Consider the following 24,069-nt stretch of genomic DNA (forward strand, 5'->3'; position numbering starts at 1 on the left):
GTACACTCGTGTTTCACCACAGCCACACAAGAAACGGATCTATTCTTTGAATAATTTTTAGAAACGACATTTTGTTTAATAAGTGCGCAGGTTTTCACGGTCACTGTTATAGAAATGCATAATTTTCGGTAATTCCGTAAACACAGTTTACTCTGAAGATGGCTCCTGCAATGGTAGTCGAAACGTCGGAATGAATCCAACGTACACGGGATCACCAAAAAAAGATATATATTTAATTTTTTGTTTATTTGTCATTAAATAAATACCTACGTAAAACCAAAAATATTATGTTATTGACAAAAAAGTATTTAATTTAGTTATATTTAATATTCTAATTATAACAATGTATATATTGAAAAAATAATGCTTATAATAAATTTGTTATAATATTATTTAACCGCATACCATGAATCACTGGTACATGCACTTCGGTTTCCTGTGCTCCCGATAAAACAGAAAATTATCACAATTTAATGTCAACTTATTTCAGTTTAAAGCGCCAATTGTAAATGAATTATGCAAATTTGTTTTAGTTAGTTAGTGAGAAATTACCTTTGAATAACGTATTTTTTGTCCTGAGATCGATTTTCCACGTATTCATCTCATTTTACGATCATGCCAATCCCACTAATTGATAATTTTTTTGGTGGATATTCTTTGAAACTTGGTTCAATAGTTGCTTGTGTTTTTGAATTGGTGAGTTTTAAGTACAACTATTATCTTTATTTTTGTATTTACATTATAATTGACATTATGGAGAGTGAGTCCAATATTTATGATAATTTTTATTCCGAAAAATCTATCTGTAGGTAAAAAATTATTCCTAAAAGGGTTAAATCAGTACCTGTCTATACAAGTTATTCAAAACATTATTTAGGATTATGTATATAACACGCTCGTTAGTTTTGAGTTAAATATTTATTGTATTTCAGTTTTGGGCCATTGTTGCAATAACCATTTGTGCAAGATCACTCGATCACCAGGGAAAATTTTACACGCAAGTTCAGACTGGAATTTTTACATGTTTTATTGTTTTTGGAATAATTCATGGTCTTTTTACTCTAATGCTTGCAATTGGGATACGATTTGTGAGTGTACACATTATACATTATTTTATTTGTTTAAAACATGCACTATAATACAATAAAAGTTCACAAAATACATTATTAGTTAAAAGACTAATTAATTTGGCTTGTTGGTTAAATGAAAAACAACTAAAGTCATATGTGTATTCTTAAAACATAATTTCGAAAATTATTATTAGTGAAAAACGTCCCAAGTATATAATTTATTATATAAAATAGTACTTTTTTATACTGCGCCCTTTTGACAAAAGTTAATTTACTACTCGTACATGAAAAATACGCTAAGCCACAGTATTTGCAATAAGGAATTTTAGTGGTTTAAAAAAGGAAAAATTGTTAATATAGTATCAATTTTTTTTAAAGGAATAACCCGCTAAGCCTCTATTTTAAGGCTTGTCAGCAGGTGGGATAGAGGGGATATGGAAGAAGGTAATGAAAAATACACCACAACACCCAGACCAATTGAGAAAAAAATCTTTCTTGGATTTTTTTCTTGCAACTGGCGGGAATCGAACCCGCGACGCCAGTTTCACAAATAGCCGTCTAACCAACTGCGCCACGGCGCCTGCCTTTAAGCCAATTTTAAAAATATTTTCATGCATCGTATTATCATCGTTATAATTTTTTAAAATATCGTTATTTTGGAATTAAACTGACGTTATGGTGAGTTTTTTTGACATTTAAAAGGAGTATCCGTTAAAACCAGTAAACGTTGAAAAACGTGGCTACCCGGAAACCAGAAATCTATCACAACACATAACAAGGCAATAAATAATTGATTTGTTTATTCAGCTGAATCTGCGACGTTTCAAATTAGTTAGTTTTAATTATTTTTTTCATACAGTTTTGATAATCTTCGCCAGACGATTAAATGCTTTTTGTACTGCATGTAAGAAATTTTTTTTACATCAAATTTACCGTAGCACTGAACTTCTTCTTTGGGACTGGTAAATAAATGTAACTTTTCTTTTATTAATTTCCTACATTCATCTTCACAATAAAAAAATAGTCTACTCATATTATTTTGCTCGCAACAACTTCATACAGCAATCGATTCCAGGGGAGATGACTGTTCTAAGGAACTGATTTGTTGCGGAAAAATACCTTTTAGGTATGTTTCAAGAATACGATTCTCAAAAATACAAAAAAAGAGAGAAAAAAGGATGTTGTACGCATTTAGATATAATATATAGAGATAACACTTCATATAAATCCGAGCTAAAAAGTCGTCCCCAAAAGAAAGGAATGACCAGCGGTGGTATTGTCACGTCATATCACGTCGACTTTGACAAGAAAAACAAGTACAGTAAAAAGCAAGGACTGTTTACATCGGTCTACTGTAAGTTCTATTCAGTGTGTCGCTCCCTTCCGCATACGCGTCACCTTTGTTTGACGTTTCAATATACGCCCGACTATCTGACCAGGACAGAGACAAGAGATAGCTGGTAACATGTTAATAAAACGTTTCTTAACATTAAAATAGCTATTTTAAACGAGTATTGATTAAGATATTAACATTACTTACCAGTGAAAGGTTATACCATCGCTTTTCCAGATCGATTTGTGCAGTATCTTAGCGTACATATGGGCATTTTAGTAATTGCGAGGAGAAAAGTAGCCGGTGAACGCTCGCAACTGACTAAAGTCCGTTCTATCAAACATATGCCAGTTAACCGCAGATTGAGGGAACATATTTCGAACGCTCATGTTTGCTCTAGCATACCTCAATGGTTGTACGTACAAAAAAAACTATATTTAAGTTTGTGAAAGGGAATTATAAAAAAAATATAAAAATTAACGTGATTCAATGGAATCTTACAATATTATTTAGAATAAAATATTTCTCATTTCCTTCACTAATTAACGTAGTTATGCCGAAAGCAGCCAGCCATAAAAAAAATATCCTGAAACTTTTGTGAAAAGAGTGAATAATCAAATGTACACACATTTTCATAACTCTTCCATCTGTTGACTTTTGTGAAGTAAAAGAGCTGAAGTCAACAGATAGAAGAGTCATGGAAATGTGGATGTTCAAACATAGGCATAATGGTGAATGTTACACAGTGTGTGAAGTGGCCACTTAAACCAGCCCATGACATGTCATAAGCCCTGTAAATGGCTTGACTTCCATATTCTCTGTTGCAACAAATTTAAATATGAATAACTCCCTTGGGAGAAAATCCAGCCAGTCTGCAAGCATTTGGACATATTTAAAACATTGTTGAATGAAAACATTTGTCTTTTTTATATTTCAAACAAGAATCAACTATATATTTGACCAGTTTTAATGATTTTTCTGGTGTTTTTGGTGATTTTGCAAATTGAGTAATGCCGTCTCAAGAACATTTTAGAATTAGTAATATGGAAGTCTAGGCATTTACAAGGCTTATGACCTGTCATTGGCTGGTTTAAAAGTTTCTATATAACCTTCTCTAAAATATTATTAATCTCTGTTTTAATATAATATTAACAGCGCCCCAGGGAGTTAAATGCAGTCCTAGTCTACACAAATTTGGATACATTTTAAATATTGCTGTTTTTGTGTTCGAAACTATTTTCAGAAAGCGATTATAAGAGTTTTTTTAATGAAAGCGATCTGGCTGCTTTTTGCAGAACATAGAATTGACCTCACTGCACCCGATAACACCAATATCGAATGTTTTTTAAATTGTGGACTGCCTGCTTTCTGCATAACTACGTTAATTTGTAATTCCATTTAGTGTGAAAAATAACATCTTAAACAATTATTGCGTATACAGATAACTTAGAAATAAGAAAAATAAATTTTAATTTATGGTTATGATTTCAGGAAAATGAAAAAATAATTGAAGTTTGGATTTGGTTTTCCGTTATTGGATATACATTTTATATTCTTCTTGCTTGTGTTACAATATGGATGTTATTTATATCCAAATCATTTACCACTTTATTTCTTACTTTTTGTGCCGCAACTTTTTATTTTGGTTTGTATGTTTTTAGTTTTTTTATTTAAAAAAATAAATATATGTTTGGACCGAATATACAGGGGTAGGCGCTCGAAGTGTTACCAACTTCACGCTGCTGTAGCAACCAAACGGCTAATGACAGTGCGCTCATGTTATGACACGTGTCAGTCAATATTGTTAATAATTGTACCGAAGCATATCGTTTTACGTCACAGTTGAAAAAAGTTATCTAAATGGAATTCAAACTTAACATTGTAGTGTTATTGCTCTGTATTTGGCTGAAAATCGCAACCAACAATTATTAATGAGGTACGTCATTTACATGTGAACAAAATGTTTGGACCGTTTCACATTACAATGATACTGGTAGCATACAAAAACGCTATGGAGGTGGACATCCAAAAACAGCAACATCGACAGAAATGGTTCGAAAGGTGAAGGCCAGAATTCAAGGTAATCCACGACAAAGCGCAGTTCGGTTGGCGGAAAATCTCAATGCGTCTACTTGTAGCATGGGACTCGTATTAAAAAAAATGAAGTACGATTGAAGCCCTACAAAATAAAAAAAGTGCAAGATTTAACGCACTTTTGGACAAAAGGCAACACGCCTAGCAAAAGCAAAGGTGTTAAAACACTCGCACGTTGGTGGTGACCTAGAAAAATTGGTCTTTTCCGATGAAAAAAATGTTATGGTTCAGCAATATGTAAACAAACAAATCGACCATGCATGGTTAGGTTAGGTTAGGTTAGGTTAGAGTGCAAATTAAAAGACAACTTGGACCAGCGAATTGTTCTGCGAAAACAAGCGCCTGCATCAGTGATGGTTTGGGTCGCGGTAACTGCCACAGGACGCTCACCACTCGTTTTCATTGAACAGGGCGTAAAGGTAAATCAGCAAATCTACCGCGAAAAGATTTTAAATGATGCGTTGTTACCTTGGGCACGTAAAAAAATCAGTAGAAACCATTGGACCTTTCAACAAGACTCGGCACAATCCCATAAAGCACGTGAAACCCAACGTTTTTTACAAAAAAGTTCCCAGCTTCATTTCATCACGACAGTGGCCTCTAATTCCCCGGACTTAAACCCAATGGACTTTTCCATCGAGTCCATTCTAGAGGCTAAAGTATCAGCTAAAAAATATGAGATAGTCGACGCCTTAAAGATTGCTCTTCGCCGAGAATGAGACAAATTACCATCAGCCCACATTCGTGCAGCGTGTGAAGCTTTCCTGGACGGACTCGATGCTTTTATCTGCGCTAAAGGTGGCTACATCGAACAATAACATTTTTTTTTAAATCTAAATATTTTGACGAAACACGGAAGGTTTTAAATAAAAAATTGACAAAATTACAGAATTTTTTATCGTTAACTCTTCGAGTGCCGACCCCTGACTAACCCAAGTATCAAATGATATAGTTTTGTATTTATCAAGTTGTGACATAAAGTGACAAAAAATCATTAAACTGCTCTGATGTTAAATTGAAAAAAAAACACATGCGCCGTTGTTCTACTATCATGACGATTTGATGTTATAAGAACAAGGTTTTCAATTGTATTAAAATATTTTACATGTTTTTTTTCTTTCAGGTTTTCATATGTATTTTACTCTAATAGTTCACAGCTATCAAATGGACTTAAAGTGGGGGAAGCTTGAACAAATGACATAAAAACATCATATACCAAACATTTGACATTTGTGCCTACATCGTTAAAATTTTATTTTTATACAGTATACGCGATAAAATAATATTATATGCCCCATGAGACATCTTGAAACATTATCTATCCATAAAAGATATTCTCCGGTTTATTTATTTATTGAATGCTAGTCATAATGTTGCAAGACTTCTTGCTTACATGGTGGCCAGACTCGAGGCAAAAAAATGTGATTATAGAACATCCTTAGTTCTCCAAAATAAAAGCCAATCATGTTTATCAAATTATTTACCATTCGCCGAAACTTAAAACAATTTTTTTTTAAATAATTTTTTGTATCAAATTCAATATCATTCATTCAATAATATTCAAATATCAACTTCGTAATTTCTTTAAGAAAGAACTGCTGCTTGTATTATGTTAGTTTTGTTTCTTGTATTGCTGGTGCACGACGGAGTTTTAGCCCCAACTCTTGAAATTGTATGGAAGTGAAACACTGAACTGGTAGAGGAAGGATGAAAGCAGAGTGAAAGTGGTAGAAATGCGATCTATTAGACGAATGTGTGGTAAATCAATGTAAGATAGGGTTACAAATTATGAAATCAGGCGAGAGTACAAATCTGAATCAGGTATAATTGATAAGATTAAAAAGGGTCTTTGAGATGGTTTTATTATGTAGAACGAATGGATGACGAAAGAATGATGAAACAGATATATGTGGCGAGAAAGCACGGTAACGCACGACGACGACCAAGGAAGATGTGACATTATCAAATAAACCCAAATCTCAAGTCTGGGCATGTCAAATGCAGACAGGACAGAAGAGCATGTATGACAAATGTATAAATGCGGAAGAAGCTAGTAGTAGCATTGCCAAAAAAATGTTATGTCAAAAATCGGAATAATCGGCGTGCGTGCATGAGAAATTGGATAAATGTAGAGGAAGCAAGATCTGCATGTAACAATATAATGATATGGCATTCTATCCTCTCCGCTTACTCTTACGGAGCAACGGCGTGGTGGTTTGGTTTGTAGTTGTTTACTCTTTCACCATCATTAATTAATTTGTTTAAATGCCTCTTTAACCATCGAGTTTATGAAATAATAACGCGTGTTTTATATTCTTCTTTTCCACATCCGCTCCTAGGTGGAGTGTGTGGACTAATGTCCAATTCCTGATGCCCGGTGATCCAGACGCCTCCAGGAGACCCTATCGTCAGACAACACTCTCACCTCCTCCCACGTCAATTCCGATATCTTTAGTTCCGCCGGCTTTCTAAGACGGCGGGAACCAGTAGGTGTGAAAAATAAACAACTTGGGTGTAGGTTCTTCCGAAGCAATTTTATCTAATATTAAAATAATCGATAGGCTTTTCCGACATGCTTGTAGAATAAGGAACACTATTTTCAACTTCTGAAAAAAATGGAAAACACTTTCGTCATCCAAGAGAATGAATTTTTTTTATAATCAGATAATGTGTTAGACACTTTATTATTATTAAAAAAAACGGAATATTTATCCACAAATATGTTTTATTGGTAACCATAGCGAAATAAAGGAATAAACGGTTAAAAAGTCTCCCTCAATAATCGTAAACATTTTTCTTAAAATAATTGACCTGTATTTTACAGTTTTAAGGTTGTTCTATCACTACATTTTTTTAACCTCCAGTGTCTGGCATGACAAATTTTGTGCGTTTGGATTTTTTTTAAACTTGATGTTCAGTTATAAACTTAGTCGAACAATGAGGAAATGTATCAGCAAAATATCCGTACAAGGTTTTCCCAGAGCACGAATTATGTCATACCCTAAACCCATACGGCTTTTGCACAGAGACATCTCTTAAGCGTATTAAACTCTCGAGGACAAAAGCTATTTTCAAGAGTGGACTTAAGGACTGGATTTTCCTTAGTGGGAGGGATTTTAGTGGGAAACTCCATGATGATCTTCCAAATGTTTGAGTTTACTGTTTACCATATTGATGTGCCACATTTATGTTTTTTTGAATTATTTTTTGTGTTTCTGATTCTATATTTGTGGTGATATAGTCATGTGTCTGTGTCAACTAATTGCTCGTCCCATCTCAACACAGGACTTTTAGTCCCATGGTGTTGGGACTTATGTCTCAAATAATGTGCAATAAACTGATGTATGTAAATAAATACATAAAAAACAAAAATATATCCATTATTAAAGTAATAATATTTTATGTTTTTTGATTTATTTTTTTTGTTTTTTTTTCACAGAGATAAAACAGAGTATTAAAAAAAATAAGCATAATTACATAGCAATTAAAAGACATTAATAGTAAACACACATTAATAGTAAAAATAGTAAACAAAAAAATCCCACAAAGGCATGGCCTGTTCGTGGGTATATAAGAAAATGTGAATGAAATTTTGCTCCTATAATAAATAAAGGAGAGTTATAATATTTTTGTGTAACATTAGAAAGAAAAAATAAAATATTCTGTAAAAGATAATATGGTATTTTTTTTTAGTAATTAAAAAAGGAAATAAAAAATATTAAAAAAAAAACACAAAAATATTCCTTATCATTAAAGGGCAACAAAATATATCATTGAAAAAAAGAGTTCATATCTTAAGTTTCAATCCAGGATAGTGCATGTTTTTTTAAAGAAGGAAAATTTTGAAAGCTTGGAATTAACGAAATATTGATCATATGCTTTCAAATTTGTGTTATTGAAACATATTTTACGATACTTTTTTTGTGATTTATTTGATTTTTTATTAGATTAAGAGGAACAGCGGTCTTACTTTTCTTTACACAAACGTAGTCTCGTATTTTTACCCTGGATTATGGCACTATAGCAATTATTTTATACACTATACGTAGAATAAACCTTCACCATAGTACTTGCGCAAAATAATTGTAATCTGTGCACGTTAGTGTAAGATAATATAAGCATTTGTCCAATCAGCACGTTGGTTTAAAAATGTTGTGCAACTACAATAGTGAAGGTGTATAGTGAGTTTTGCATGTCAGTATAACTGGTGTCCCGACAAAGAGACCGGAACGTCTCGTAACCGGTACACATAGAAAAGTCAGTAAGGATTCATGTACAATTATTTACTAACATTTGGTAAAATGTTAGACCATAAAGTCGATTCTTTAAACATTAATGATAAATAAGAACAGCATTAGTGTTACTATATCGCTAGCCAAAAGCAACAGTGAGATAAACCTGAAATTTCCGATTTCGGAATACAAGTACAAATATTATATTATTTGATTTTGTTATCGTTTTGCCAATTAACAAACAGTGTCAGTATAAGATAATGACAGATCATTAACTCGATTGCAATTTTAAATCCAAAATAAACCACCAGATCATGACCCGACAAGTATCGGCACAGCAGCTGATGGTACCACGACAGAAAAACTACTATGGTGACAGAACAATGGGTAGTATAGTACCAAAACTGTACAATTTAATACCAGCTAAAAATCGTGAAGACAAAAACCTAATTTCATTTAAAAAAATAGTCAAAAAATTATTAAACAGCAAGTGAAACTTAAGTGTATAAATATATTTTATTCTTTAATTATTATTAAACTATGTACTTACTTACAAATTTAAAAAAAATAGGTAATGTAACCCGCAGACAAGCTTCGGCTTTGCGGGAGCAAAAATACAATTATCTATGTTACTTATTTATTAAAATAAATAAAACTTAAAAAAAAAATGTTAATTAATGAAATAATTTAATAATATTGATGTTTTTTGTTGATATTTCTTGATAAAACTCCGTAGTTAATAATTATGATAAAATTATAAAAAAAATTATCAATGAAACGTCTTGGTTTAGTTTTACTTTTTTCAAAAACTCCCAAAAATGAACTGTTTAGCAAACTAGTTGTAAATATTTATGTTTTCTGTCCCCTGTTAAAATACTTATTTGATCTTATCTCCAAAATATGTTAAGAATAGTGTAAAAGCTGTAAACGTTATAAAAAATTCACCAGTCTTGAAGATGCCTACTTAGGCGAAAGCGCTCGTTGGTCAAAATAATAATAAGTTAAATTAAACCAAGAAGTTTCAACCACAAGTTTATTTATAATTTTATCATTATCATTAAATAAATTAATGTTTTCCGATAGTGTAATATTGAAGTTAGATAGTTTAACTTTGTGAAAATATAGTATTCATAATCTAAACTTATAATATAAAAGATCAGACATTGATTTGAGTCGACTTTATTTTATTTTTACAAATATAAAAACAAAAAATTCGTGACAATTGTTTCGCCTTGTTAGGGCATTTTCAAACGAATGTGAAGATAAGATGGATTGAATGTCCTTATCTTTAGAAATATAATTCCTCTGTACGCGTGATGTCACCGTACTCCTCCTAAACGGCTTAACCGATTTACGTGCAGCTTTCAGCGAAATATAGATATTTGAGCTGTGTGTTCGTAGATATTCAAATCTTCAATTGTATATGTAAAAAATAAGTGAGGAGCATAAATGTTTTATTCATCGATCTACCAGGGTTGCATTCGAGGAGAATGCATTTGCAAAAAAATGGAAAGATGTTGTTTTTTTGAGTATAAAAAAAATTGTTTATTGAATGTTTACAAACAGCATTTGTTTTTTGTGGATCTCAATCAGATTCTTTTCTTAAATTCCTTATAATTTCTACCCATTTGTTTATTTTTATTGGATTTTTGGTAACACTAAAATAATATTAATTTCAGTACATTTTTAAAAATCGTATTCCTATAAGTACACCCCTTTGTTGGCGAGACGACCGGAGTTTGACGTTTGCAAAAAGAATGCCATATTTGAAAAAATATTTATTTTATGTTTTGGAATTCAAGCATAAACAAGAACCTACTTAAATTCAATATTTTTTTAATATTGTCAATTTTCAGTTTTGGAATTCAATCACAAACAAGCATCTAGGTACCTACTTATCAATGAAAAGTCTTTTGCGTCGTTCGGGCAGGACAACGTCTGTCGGTCCCCTAGTATAGTTAAGTACAAATAAAAATAATCTTAAAAACTATATTATTTACACTAATTATAATTGCGGGAAAAACCAATAGTAAAGGGCAAAGCTAAGTGTTTATGATAAATAATAGGGAATTTAGATATTTAAATTTGAATTTCGGATTTTTTTTAAACAAAGTAAGTGTTTAATGATATACATGTATGTAAGTGTAAGATAATTAATAAAGCTTTATAGTTTTATATCTTTAGATAATATTGTGGAAAATATGTCAATAATATTATTATAGGTTGGTGTTCTTTGTAATTTTACTACACGATTGAAATATTAAGAAGAAATTTATATAAACATAAATGTATTTTTGTACAATATTTATATATTAAGAATTTATAAAAATTTTAATGCAATTGTAAAATGATTCATCTATTAATAACGCATCATGCAAGCGTGTACATAAAGGGACATAGTGTAAAATGACAGTCTATTCAAATATATGTATATAATATCAATCAATTCATCGATTCATAATCTACTTTAGATAATTTAATTCAGCCAGACACTATGCACACCTCAGAGTCCGATTATCTCAGAATATATACTTCAGAGATATCTTGCTGTTGCTTTGAGCTAGCCATATATGTATCTTTCATACAAACTATTTTATAACGACTTTTAATGAGACACCGTGTTTTGGTAGATAGTTTATGATTACCAATGTAATGTCCCATTAGCGGCTGATACAAAACTTCAATATAAATAGTAAAGTTTTTATTTAAACTAATTTACTCTTTACTCGACATTTTGACGAATATTCAACCATCATGGATAAAATTGTAAGTACAGTTATTTTTACTATTAGAATTTTTTTTTTTTTCATTGTCAAATAATGTGATGAAAATACGTCATGCAGCTTTTAAGGGTAATATATCATCGTGATCGTCGAACAACGACGCATGTGATTTACTTCAAATTTACATAAGAGCATTTTTTTTTACACTTTGTGTCACATCATTATCATTACTTTTCCACACCTAATTGTGCATAGGTCACTGCATTGATACAGTCTTACGCTTTAGGTACCAGTCCAAGGACTATGAAATATTCTAGTGTAAAATCACCCTTTAAAATAAATATTTCTAGAGAACCTTGCATGGTAGGTAATCGCACTGTCGCAACTTGATAACTGAGTACAAAAGTTTATCATTTGATACTTGGGTTAGTTCTTAGAGTAATTATACGCCACTGGCTTATAGAGTCGCCCATACGGACAAAAACCGTTCAACGATTATAAACAATGAAATTAGCTACAGTTATGATCGACACAACACGTAGTGACACAAGTCGAGAATCGCAAGTTACACTATTATTTATATCACTACAGAGATGGGTAGAATTTTTTGTTTCAAGATTATGGATATTCGAGCGTTTACAGGGCTTATGACCTGTCATAGGTTGGGTTCAAGTGGCCACTTTTATGTAGAATTCTACAACATTCCCCATTCCGCTTATTAGCGAATATCCATATCGGTGACATTTTTGGTTTTGGGGAATGTTGTAGAATTCTACATAAAAGTGGCCACTTGAACCCAACCTATGACAGGTCATAAGCCCTGTAAACGCTCGAATATCCATAATCTTGAAACAAAAAATTCTACCCATCTCTGTAGTGATATAAATAATAATATACCTACTCCCCCTTGGGATAAAAAACCCAGAATTGTGTGTGTATAAATATGTAAAATATACATACCAAAAATAATATTGCGCAAGTTACACGTTTGTAAATAAAAATTTGAAATTCTTTTTTCCATTCCAGGGGTTCTCAACCTTTTTGCACTCTAGAGCACATTATAAAATATCGGTAGAGTGGCGGGCACCGCCTATAACACATACCAAAAATAATATTGCGCAAGTTACACGTTTGTAAATAAAAATTTGGAATTCTTTTTTCCATTCCAGGGGTTCTCAACCTTTTTGCACTCTAGAGCACATTATAAAATATCGGTAGAGTGGCGGGCACCGCCTATTTTTAATCGACAAACTCCTTCAATAACTTCTCATTTTCTTAAATTCATAATTTATTAATAAATAATAAACAAAAATGTTTTAAAACAGTAAAATTACTATTCAAGTTGCATACACACAGAGAAATGCATTTACATAACGTAAGCAAAGTACACAAAAAACACAAATAAAATATTTTACAAAAAAATATAATATCAATATGTCAATGTGATCTTTGGCATTGCATATCATTGACCAGTGCCTCATAATAAGGAGAGTATGACGATAATCCTATTAGCAAACAATGATTTGCATAAATATGTCAAACCGAAAAATGATTAAATTTTATGTGCCGCTTTTTTAAAAAATGGGAACTTTTCTCTGTCCACTGTATTCCAAAAGTCCTCTGATATTAAGGATTTTAGCAAAATATCATTCTAAGGTACAAAATTACTAACTCTAGTTCTTCTGTCTTACCTTGAACAAAATCTGCAATACATGCGGTCATTTCCATTACATTTATTTGGCAAATAAAATAATTAATACAGAAGGAAACAATTGGCTCGATATATAGCCTTTTAAATAAACCTAGGAACTCAAAAAATGAAAACTCATACAAATAAATAAAAATGATTCCCATTTTTAATTAATGTTTGTAAAAAAAATTTGTATCTGTCGAATAGTGGCGGGCACATACGAATCGTTCCGCGGGCGCCATGGTGCCCGCGGGCACGGGGTTGGGAGCCTCTGTTCTATGAAATAGACTCGTAAAGGGCTTCTCTTGAGCGAATGATTATTCTGAGGGCTAGTTATGTACAAGTATTTTTTTATACCTGGAATACAAATCCTTTATAAAACCTTTTCAAGATCAAATATACAAGAAAGTCAAGGTCGCATGTTTCGCACATCCATCGTTGCTCTACGATCACGACGATATTATGTACTTTAAAAAAAAGATAAAAATGCTAGGGAGATTTTTATATTGATCTTTCAATAAACAGGTGAATAATTGATTCTTAACAAAAAAAAATTCAACAAATAAGAAAAAATATTGTTACTAATGTTTCAAAAAGTTATTTGTTTCATATTACCAAAGATATAGAGAATAGAGACTATCTTATAGAAGGTAGAATAATTTTTTTATTTATTTTCAGTTCTCAAAAAGTAAAATATAAGTAAAAAAAAGTAAATGGAGATAGTTTGAAACAGGTCGAAGAATTTGTATATCTGGGTAGTATGTTTACTAGAGATGGAAATATGGACAAGGATATTGAAAGGAGGGTTAGTCCCGGTAACAGAATTAATAGTGCCATAAAGTCTGTCGTAGCAAATAAGTGTCTATCGCAAGAGGCTAAATTAGCAGTTCATAATGGAGTTCTGGTACCAACCCTAATGTATGGAAGCGAAGCATGGAGTTGGAAAAAAAGGGACGAAAGTAGACTGAATGCTGTTGAAATGCGATCCCTCAGGCGAATGTGCGGAAAAACAATGTATGATAGGTGCCCTAATGTCGAAATTAGAGCAGAATGCAAGGCTGAGTTAAGCATTATCGACAAAATTAAGAAAGGTCTTTTGCGATGGTTCGGTCATGTGGAGCGAATGAATGATGAAAGAACGGCTAAAAAGATTTATGATGCGAATGTGTCTGGTTGTAGAAGTCGAGGAAGGCCGAGAAAGACATGGCATGATCAAGTACAACAAATTCTTGAATGTGGTCATGTGAAAAGTCGGAATAATCGACGTGCGTGCATGAGAAGATGTATGAATGTGAAGGAAGCAAAGGAAGTGTGCCAGGACAGAGTGGTGTGGCGTTCTATCCTCTCTGCCTACCCCCCTGGGGAAATGGCGTGATGGTTAGTTAGTTAGTTAGTTAGTTAGTTTATAATTTATCAATTATATGTGAACATAGTAACAAAACAAAAATTAAAAATTGTAAAAAGACCTTAATTTAATTTTCATTAAATGTGATTAAAGGAGTTTATTAAAATAAATATACGTGATTAATTTTAATAAAATTTAATTTAAAATAGATGTAATTTATACAATCGAATAGAGTTTTACTAGAATCTTAACAAAGTTAAACAGTCTCGTAATAATCAGTTTAATAATAATAATTTTTTTAAGTACAACAATAATTATAGTAATAATAGTTACAAGTTTGATTTTTCTTTTATTTTTCTTTTCTTTTCTTTTCATGGCCATGTCATATCATATTTATATGATACTAGCTGACCCGACAGACGTTGTCCTGCCCAAACGTTGGCTTGCCTTGGGAAAATACTTATTTTGATAAGTAGGTACCTAGGTACTTGCTTGTGATTAAATTCCGGAACTAAAATTAGTTAATATTCAAATATTACATTTAAGTAGGTACTTGTTTATGGTTGAATTCCAAAACATAAAATATATATTTTTTCAAATATAGCATTCTTTTTGCAAACGTCAAACTCCGGTCATCTCACCGACAAAGGGGTGTGCTTATGTAGGAATACGATTTTTAAAAATGTATTAAATTCAATATTATTTTAGTGTTACCGAAAATCCAATAAAAAGAAATAAATGGGTGGAAATTATAAGGAATTTAAGGAAAGAATCTGATTGAGATCCACAAAAAACAAATGATATTTGTAAACATTCAAAAACAATATTTTTTTACGCCCAAAAATACAAACTTTTTTTATACACAAAAAATCATATCTTTCCATTTTTTGCAAATCCAACCCTGGTAGATCGATGAATAAAACATTTATGCTCCTAACTTCTTTTTTACATATTCGATTAAAGATTTTAATATCTACGACCACGCACAGCGCAAAGATCTTCATTTCTCTGAAAACCGCTCGTAAATCGGTTAAGCCGTTTAGGAGAAGTACGGTGACATCACACGTACAGAGGAATTATATATATATATAAAGATAAATTTTTCATAATTAAAAAAGGAATGGCCCACTCTCAGACGCTGAAGTCTTTGTGGGCATTTTTTCCAATTTATGTTATGGCTTAATTTTAAGATGTATTTTTCTCAAGTGTATTTTTGTAATTATATTTCTACGAGTATGTAAATAATATATGTATGGAAAAATAAATAAATCAAAACAAAAAAAGAAAAAAAAAACATGAATTTATATGAAATTAACAATTCAAAAGATTAAAATTAAAATTAAATTATTGTAAAAATTAATTCGACAATATAAAATACATCGATATACACATGTAAATATTAATAATATACGCATCTAAATAAAATTATGAATATTTGAGTTAGCAGAAAGCCTAATATCTATCCATAGGTCTTCGCCACCACTCTCCCAAGATAATTCCTTGTTGAATTTAATTTATTAGAAATAGCAGCTAGTACTCCCCCTCCCTATTTACATGTTGACGCACTTGATTCACAATTTCTTCTATACACCGTGTAGCGGTCGTCAAATAATTATATATTAAATATTGTAGAATTAAGCCATGTTTGAAAAGTATTTGTTTTAGACCGAACCCCAACAAAATTTTACATATCTGGGTATATATAGGGTTTATGACATGTCATTGGCTGATTTACACACTGTGTATGTCGAGAAAATGTAGATTTTTAAACAAAGGCAGAATGGTTATTGTTACACAGTGTGTAACTCCAATAAATAAAGAAACTCACCCTGCCTTACTTCCTATATCCAACCTTATCAGTACTTTTAGGTTCTAGAGGCATTTTATTTAGATTGTGACAGTACATAAATACTATCTATTTTCTACATTTGATGCAAGAGATTTTACAGGACTTATGACCTGTTATTGGGTGGTCTAAATGGCCACTTTAAACATTGTAACCTTTACTATTCTCCATGTTTAAACATCCACATTTCCTCAGCTCTTCCACCTGTGGGCTTTTGTGAAGTAAAGGAGCAGAAACCTTTATCATGGGGGTGATATTCACTTGGCTGTCAACTAGATTCTAAGAAATGAGATTTATCTGGTTGCAACAAATTTAGATTTAAATAACTAACTTCCTAGGGAGGAAACCCAGCCTATCTGCAAACATTTAAACATACTCAAATCAATGTTGGACTATCTGTTTTGTTTTTGCGAAAAATAAGAATGTTACTATACGCCGTTATTTTGTCAATTACAAAAAAATTGATTTATTGCAGGGATTTATTATTTTCTCTTTGCTCTACGCCTTGGCTTCCTCGAACCCCGTTGAACCTCAAGAGGCACACCAGAAGAGCGAAACAATTCTGTTGGATGTAGTCAAACCAGTTGATAAAGTGCAGAAAGAAGTTTTTGTCCAGTATCCCGCTGTAGATGAGCCAAAAATAATTGTTCTTAAAGATCAACACGCCGAAGAAAACAACAAACTTGTGAGTATTTTTTTATTTTTAAAGTGAAGTCTCTACATCAACACCTCCCATTTGTGGTTCTGGCCATGTCAAGGCAAACTTTATCTCCCCATCTGTCTCCGGCTGACTCTATCCAGCAGGGGCGAATCGTCCATATAAGCGATTATGCGCAGTTTTCCATTATATTTGAATGTCAATAATAATGTTTTCGGTAACTTTACTAGAAAAACAAACAAATAATAATTATTTCTTATAAATCATTGCCACCGTTTGTGTTTTTCTCCAAATATAATTAAAAATATTAATAAAACGCCCAGCGCCAGCAGTATGCCATGAAACTAGCCAATAAATCCAGATTATTTCACACATAACATACTAATTCTGCAAAATACAGAAGTTAGGTTGTATGGTCAGCCAGACTGATCTAATACATGATTAAACTCTTTTTAGTATTACAAAAAATGGAATGCTTGCATTATTTATCATTTGTTAAAGTAAAAAAACATTCCAACTGTTGTGCAGATTTGATTATTCACTCTTTTCACTAAAGTGCTATTATCTCAATCTCTATCTTATACAATCCAACCACCTCTGTTTAGGTTAGCTGAAACCTCGTCCCAGTTAATTATAAGGGATGTAAATTTATTACAAAAGAGATGGAAAACATTTTTGAGATGTGATTATGGAAGTCTAGGCTTTCACAGGGCTTACGAACTGTCGTTGGCTGGTTTAAGCGGCTATTTTACACACAACTCTTTTACTTCACAGAAGTGAACAGATGAAAGTGTTGAGTGAATGTGGATATTTGAACATAGAATGGTGAATTTCACATAGTTACGCGCCACTTAATTCAGCCAATGACAGATCACAAGCCATGTAAATGTTCCATGTAAAAATTCCATATTCCCTTCTCAAAAATGTTTCCCTTTGTGTTACAATAAATTTTTATTTAATTGTGAAATTCTTGTCTCTTGAAAGTCTTGTCTACAATCATATGGACGTACTTACAATATTGTATGATAATGGAGCCTTATGGGTTGCATGACCTGCCCAGCGATTTGTCGTAGTTTGATAAGTTGTGTGTAATAGAAAGATCTTGATAAATATTGATCGCTCATTATTTTGTTTGTATGCCAATTAGCTGAAAGAAAGGAGTTTTATATAGTAAAGCGTAAATTTGTCTACGTATAAATACTAAAATTTTGTTCCCTAAATACAATGGTTAACTCATAAGAGCATATTAGAAAAAAAAGAAAAAATGTTACAACTGACCATACCCCAGGGGCGGTTGTGACAGTGCTTTGCAAAAAAAACAACCGCCATGACAATACAAAATACTTCAATATCAAACTTAAAACAAGGAAAAACACTAATAATTCTATATGTACACATATAAAAACAATTATCAAAAGAAATCGAAAAAAAATACTGCCTTTTTACTGCAAAAAAGTCATGTAGGGTAAAGTACGAGTAGGTAATGATTGCCTGAAATTGATTGCTAGAAATTTTGACTTTGAATGGTTGTAGGTTTGACCGTACTCATTCAATAAAAATAAAAGAGTTTGGCATCAAATCTTCATATATTTATCTCTTATACCTTTGAATTTAATCGCTTCCACTGTATTAAAGTGATTTTTTTTTTTAACAGTAAAAATAAACCCCATAAAACCACAATGATTGCCCACTTTTTTATAGTGATTGCCACGATTGCCCACTTTTGTATTGTCGTTAAAAAAAACGATGAATTAAACAACTTTTAAATACTAAAACTTTTACATTAAGCTAAAATGAAAAAAAAACACAAACATAAATAAGACTTACAATATTTTTTTGGCTAAAAATATTTTTTTAAATACGTGTTAACATTTAAAATTTCAATACAAGGGAATTTATATAATTTTGATACATTTCTTCAACAGACTCTGAATTGCCTTCTTGAAAATATATATCATACATCATTACAATAGAATTCCATCAAGAATTGTCAATAAATAGTTTACATGAATTTATTATTTAAAAAAACATAAAACATATTTATAAAAGTAAAACGTTAAAAAATTCCGTAAGAAATATTTTATTAATTGAAAAAAGGTCGGCGAGCTCCACAAAATATTTTATCACTTCTCAGCAACGTCACGCTTTCTGTCAGTAAAGTAGATTTTGTGTTTGTATTGAAACAATACAGTCATTTTTTGAAATTTTTACTATTTACACGCGTTTTTGAAAAAATATATATTGATTGATAGCGGGAAATCACTGTATAGAGTGGACAATCTTTGTCTACTTTACCCTAGGTTTCTGCAGACGTTAGTGTCGCGCGATGGCTGACGCAATATTGCAAAAACGTCCAGACGGGCACGCCGTTCTTCACTCTCCTTGTACCCTTCCTATTTCTTTTAGTTTCGCTAATACAACGACTGTCACAATCGTACCCTGGATTAACCGTACTCAGTCTACCCTACCTAGAACGCCATTTCAACATTTTTTGTATGTTTTTTTGTTTTTTTAATTTCAACATTTTTTAAAAAATATCTTACCGGGGATGGACATGTTTGTTGAGAAAGTAATCACATTTCAGAATGCAGTTTTGACTCAACGCATCTTAGAACAAGAAGATATTTTGCGAAAGGTTTTTGAAGAACCCCACGGACCAATTTTCTACCCCGTACTATTACAACCGAACCAGCCACCACACGTTGACCAAGAGATTTGGAAAACAAATTCAATCAGCCAATATTATGACCAACTGAACCCATATGGTGGTATTCAAATTAGTAAACCACCAAGATTTTCACCACTGGAATTAGAACTAATTGGTTTGAATGTGCAGGTATGACTATTTATTTTATTTTTAATTTTCTTCTAATTAAATATCTTATCCGGCAGTAGAACAGGCCGTATCTAGAAAAACTGTCGTAACTGATAATACTGTTGAGTTTGCGAATATTGTCGTATTTGATACATCGTGATTAATTTGTGCCCTAACCACTTTTATATTGCCGGTGTCAAGAATTATTAGAACTAAGAAGGATCATCCGATGGCTTATATAGTGTCATTTGTGACGCAACTTTTACAGATACTCGATTTTTTTAAAATATATTGCTCCTGTTATTATCCATGCGATTAATGATTAATTCTGTCAGTAAAAAAGATTTTGAGGCCGAGAAAACAAATGGGAAACCAATTAACAAATTACAACAGGGATGGACAATACCTTAAATAAGGGAATATGGAAGTCTAGGCATTTACAGGGCTTATGACCTGTCATTGGCTGGTTTAAGTGGCCACTTTACACACTGTGTAACAACTCAAATATTGTAATGAAACCAACTGGTCCAAGAAGTTTAAAAATTGAACAATTGTTTTCAGGCGTTGCCTAGTATGTGAAATAATTTAGTCAGATGAATTTCTTTAACTTCACTAAAATCAACAAATGGAAGAATTGAAGAAATTTGGATGTTCAAACATATGCAAATTGGTGAATGTTACACAGTGTGTAAAGTGGCCACTTAAACCAGCCAATGACAGGTCATAAGCCCTGTAAATACCTAGACTTCCATATTCCCTTATTTAAGGTATTCTCCATCCCTGTTGTAATTTGTTAATCTTAATGACTCCCAAGGGGGTGAAATCCAGTCTTTTGTCTACGAACATTGAAGAAATTTGGATGTTCAAACATAGGCAAAATGGTGAATGTTACACAGTGTATAAAGTGGCCACTTAAACCAGCCAATGATAGGTCATAAGCCCTGTAAATGCCTAGACTTCCATATTCCCTTATTTAAGGTATTCTCCATCCCTGTTGTAATTTGTTCATCTTAATGACTCCCAAGGGGGTGAAATCCAGTCTTTTGTCCACGAACATTTGGACAAACTCAAATATTGTAAGGAAACCAATTACTTTGATCCATAACAGATTTTAGCTGAAACGCCAAAAGTGTTGCCAGTCGTACAAAATTTAATATTTTAGTTTTAGTCACTTTATTATTATAAAAAACACTTGATCATAATAATTTGATCATTGAAAATTTTGAGTGATTTTTTTTTTGGATTAGAATTTTTGACCTAACCTAACCTCTGCGCCACGAGGCTGGCTTGTTGTTTTTTAATTGCCAGATAAATATTAAGATGAATGTTTCCAGAGCGTGGGATATGCTGGGATTCCAGTTAATAATGTAGAATATTAATTAGCGGAGTGTCGTGTTGACCTGTATTTTTGGCTTTAATAAAGAGGACTATTTTGTTATATACATAATGTGATATTAAAGGTTCTGGTGTGGTTCTGTTGGCCACACTACAAATGTATAAATTACATGATAGTTGAATTCTGTCAGCAGAATCATGTCACAAGATTAGAACCTGTTCACCCATATGTAATAATTACTTGTGCGATTACATATGCACGATGTTTGTAATAATTAGTACCTGGGTCTAATTACCAATACATTAGAAGGTACACGCAGCTAACTACTAATTTAATACGAACGATTGATTTGATCTTATGTACATTATCAAAGTAAGTATATAATAATATGTACATCTCCAATAATTAAACGAATTAGTTTTTTGTTTATTTTATTCTTGTAAAAAATAGTCGTATTTGTTTATTATTTTTATATTTCGTTACCTAAAAACGACTAACCTCCCGACTATATATGTCTTAACATTGGTTAAATATTTTTTTTCTTTGAAAAACAAGAATAAAAATTCTTTATTTTGATTACAAACTAAACAATAATGTACTAATGAGAAAACACGAAATTAAAGATCTTTTGATTGTTTTAGACTCTAAACTACTTTTTGAATCGCATAACAATAAAATTACCTCTAAAGTATTGAGCTTGTTAGATTTCATAATTCGAATGAGTAAACACTTCGATAATAATCTCAAGGCCCTAATTTCATTATATTATACGTTTGTTAGAAGCCATTTTGAATACGCATCTCAGATATGGAATCCCCAGTATGCCATATATAAAAAGAATAGAACAACTCAGAACAAATTTATAAATTATCTAAAATACAAAACCGGTCTTTCTTATGCATCAACTCTCGCTGCCTCTACCTACAATGGAATAACTTCTCTGCAATACCGCAGAGTTTTGCGGACCAACTAATGCTTCTTAACATTATGACACGAATAGTTGATTGTACAGAATAACTTAATTTAATAACAATACATGTTCCAAACAGGATTTGCAAACGGTGCCACCTGTTTTATGTACCAATAAGTATAACATCGTAAGTTAGAAGTGCTGTTTTTCGTAGGACGTTTTCAGTGTATTATAATACAAAATTTAAAGACGTAGACTACAGAAACATCACTCTATCAGATTTAAATTTTATAATAAAAATGCATTATGTAACTTAGTAGACATTGAAATAATAAATATGTACATCTTCCTTCTCCTCCTTATCCTATTTTCATGTATCCTTGTCCTAACCCGCCCAATTTACTATAACTGTTCTTTTTTTTTAAAAATATTTTCTTTATTTATTAAAAAAATAAAGACATAAAAATATCATTTTTATATGTTAAAACTTACATTTTTATATATATAATTCCTCTGTACGTGTGATGTCACTGAAATCCTCCTAAACGGCTTGACCGATTTACGTCCGGTTTTTTAGCAAAATGTAGATCTTTGCGCTGCGCGTGTTCGTGGATATATTAAAATTTGCAATCGGAAATGTTTAAAAAAAAGTTAGAAGCATAAATCTTATTTTCATCGACCTACCAGGGTTGCATCCGATGAAAATGCAAATACAAAAAAAATTTAAGGATGTTGTTTTTTTTGTGTTTAAAAAAAGTTTGTTATTGAATATTTACAAACAACATTCGCTTTTTATGGATCCCAATCAGATTCTTTCAATAAATTCCTATTACTAAAATAAAATTATCTGACATTCAACACATTGTTGAAAATCGAATTCATTAATAAAATGCACCCCTGTTGGTGAGAAGAACCGAGTTTGACATTTGCAAAAATAATTATATATTTGAAAATGAATTATTTTATGTTTTGGAATTCAACCATAAACAAGTACCTAGGTACCTACTAAAATTCAATATTTGAATATGAATAATTTTTAGTTTTCGGATTTAATCATAAAGTACCTAGGTACCTTCTTATTAATGAAACGTCTTTTTCCAATCTAATAGCAGGCAAGCTAACTTCCGGGCAGCACAACGTCTGTTGGGCTAGTGTATTTATGTAATATGTATTATATTTTCCATATTTACTTTGTACACTTTGTGGAAATCTGATAATGGTTCTGATTTTATACACTATATCTGCTTGTTTACTATAAATATGTACGTGGAACTGTTGGTTTCCTTAATTAAATAAAAAAATTAAAATAAAATAAATGTTTTTTCCCACATCATAATATTTTTGTGGCTAGAGTAAACCGGCGATATTTGCATTTGTGTTTCGTTTTGTTTTTGAATACACGTGTACTTTGATCCTTCAATTATTTAAATCAAATTGGCTTTCTCATTTCAGGCTCCAGTGGACTTTTACAATATCAATTATCCAGTTCCTCAAAGGCGCGTAGAGCTGGAAAACCCATTCAGGAACATTCCTCGAGTTCATCCACTTGACAGCCTCATCTACAACAGAGAAAATCGGTTTGGTAATCCTTACATCTCCAGATCTGCTGTCTTTAAAAACCCATACACCTTTTAAAGGAAACATTGTTTATCACGACGCGACAGAACAAAAGGACAAACTGACCACTGGAACACGTTTGATTATAGTAAATTTTTGGATAATAATCAATATGTTAATCTCATAAATTATTCAGATTTATTTTGTTTCCTTATAAATGCTTCACTCATTAAAATAAAAAAATACATGACTAAATATATACCTACATACAACTGATTTATTTTTGGTATGTCTTTTACTATGTTTCTTGCTTTGTATTTTGTTTTTTACTACGTATTTACTGGATTTTGAAATATGTTTTTGACTTTGTCTTTTATTATGTTCCTTACTATGTAGTTTATTTTTATTATATATTTTACTTTTTAAATACGTTTTTGACTATATTTTTTACTTTACTTTT

At 31.6% G+C, this 24,069-nt stretch overlaps 1 protein-coding gene across 3 annotated transcripts; it reads left to right on the forward strand.

The window, feature by feature from the left end:
- Positions 1 to 503: 503 nt before the first annotated feature.
- On the forward strand, positions 504 to 23,857 carry LOC148278619 (uncharacterized). Of its 3 annotated transcripts, XM_088231138.1 has the most exons (5): positions 504 to 696; positions 933 to 1,088; positions 16,809 to 17,018; positions 19,576 to 19,827; positions 23,505 to 23,857. In XM_088231138.1, exons 1-5 carry the CDS (start codon positions 616 to 618, stop codon positions 23,685 to 23,687), a joined length of 882 nt encoding a protein of 293 aa, XP_088087264.1. In that variant the 5' UTR covers positions 504 to 615; the 3' UTR covers positions 23,688 to 23,857. The 3 variants fall into 3 exon arrangements, 2 of the variants coding, with proteins under 2 accessions (XP_088087264.1, XP_088087266.1); XM_088231140.1 differs by lacking the exon at positions 933 to 1,088; XR_015823141.1 differs by lacking the exons at positions 504 to 696; positions 16,809 to 17,018; positions 19,576 to 19,827; positions 23,505 to 23,857 and adding exons at positions 3,895 to 4,048; positions 5,621 to 8,172 and having other exon boundaries at positions 967 to 1,088.
- The last annotated feature ends 212 nt before the right edge of the window (positions 23,858 to 24,069 follow it).

This window comes from Micrasema longulum, unplaced genomic scaffold, assembly GCF_059751315.1.
Source record: "Micrasema longulum isolate JH-2025_06_02 unplaced genomic scaffold, ASM5975131v1 h1tg000853l, whole genome shotgun sequence".
NCBI classification, from domain to species: Eukaryota; Metazoa; Arthropoda; class Insecta; order Trichoptera; family Brachycentridae; genus Micrasema; species Micrasema longulum.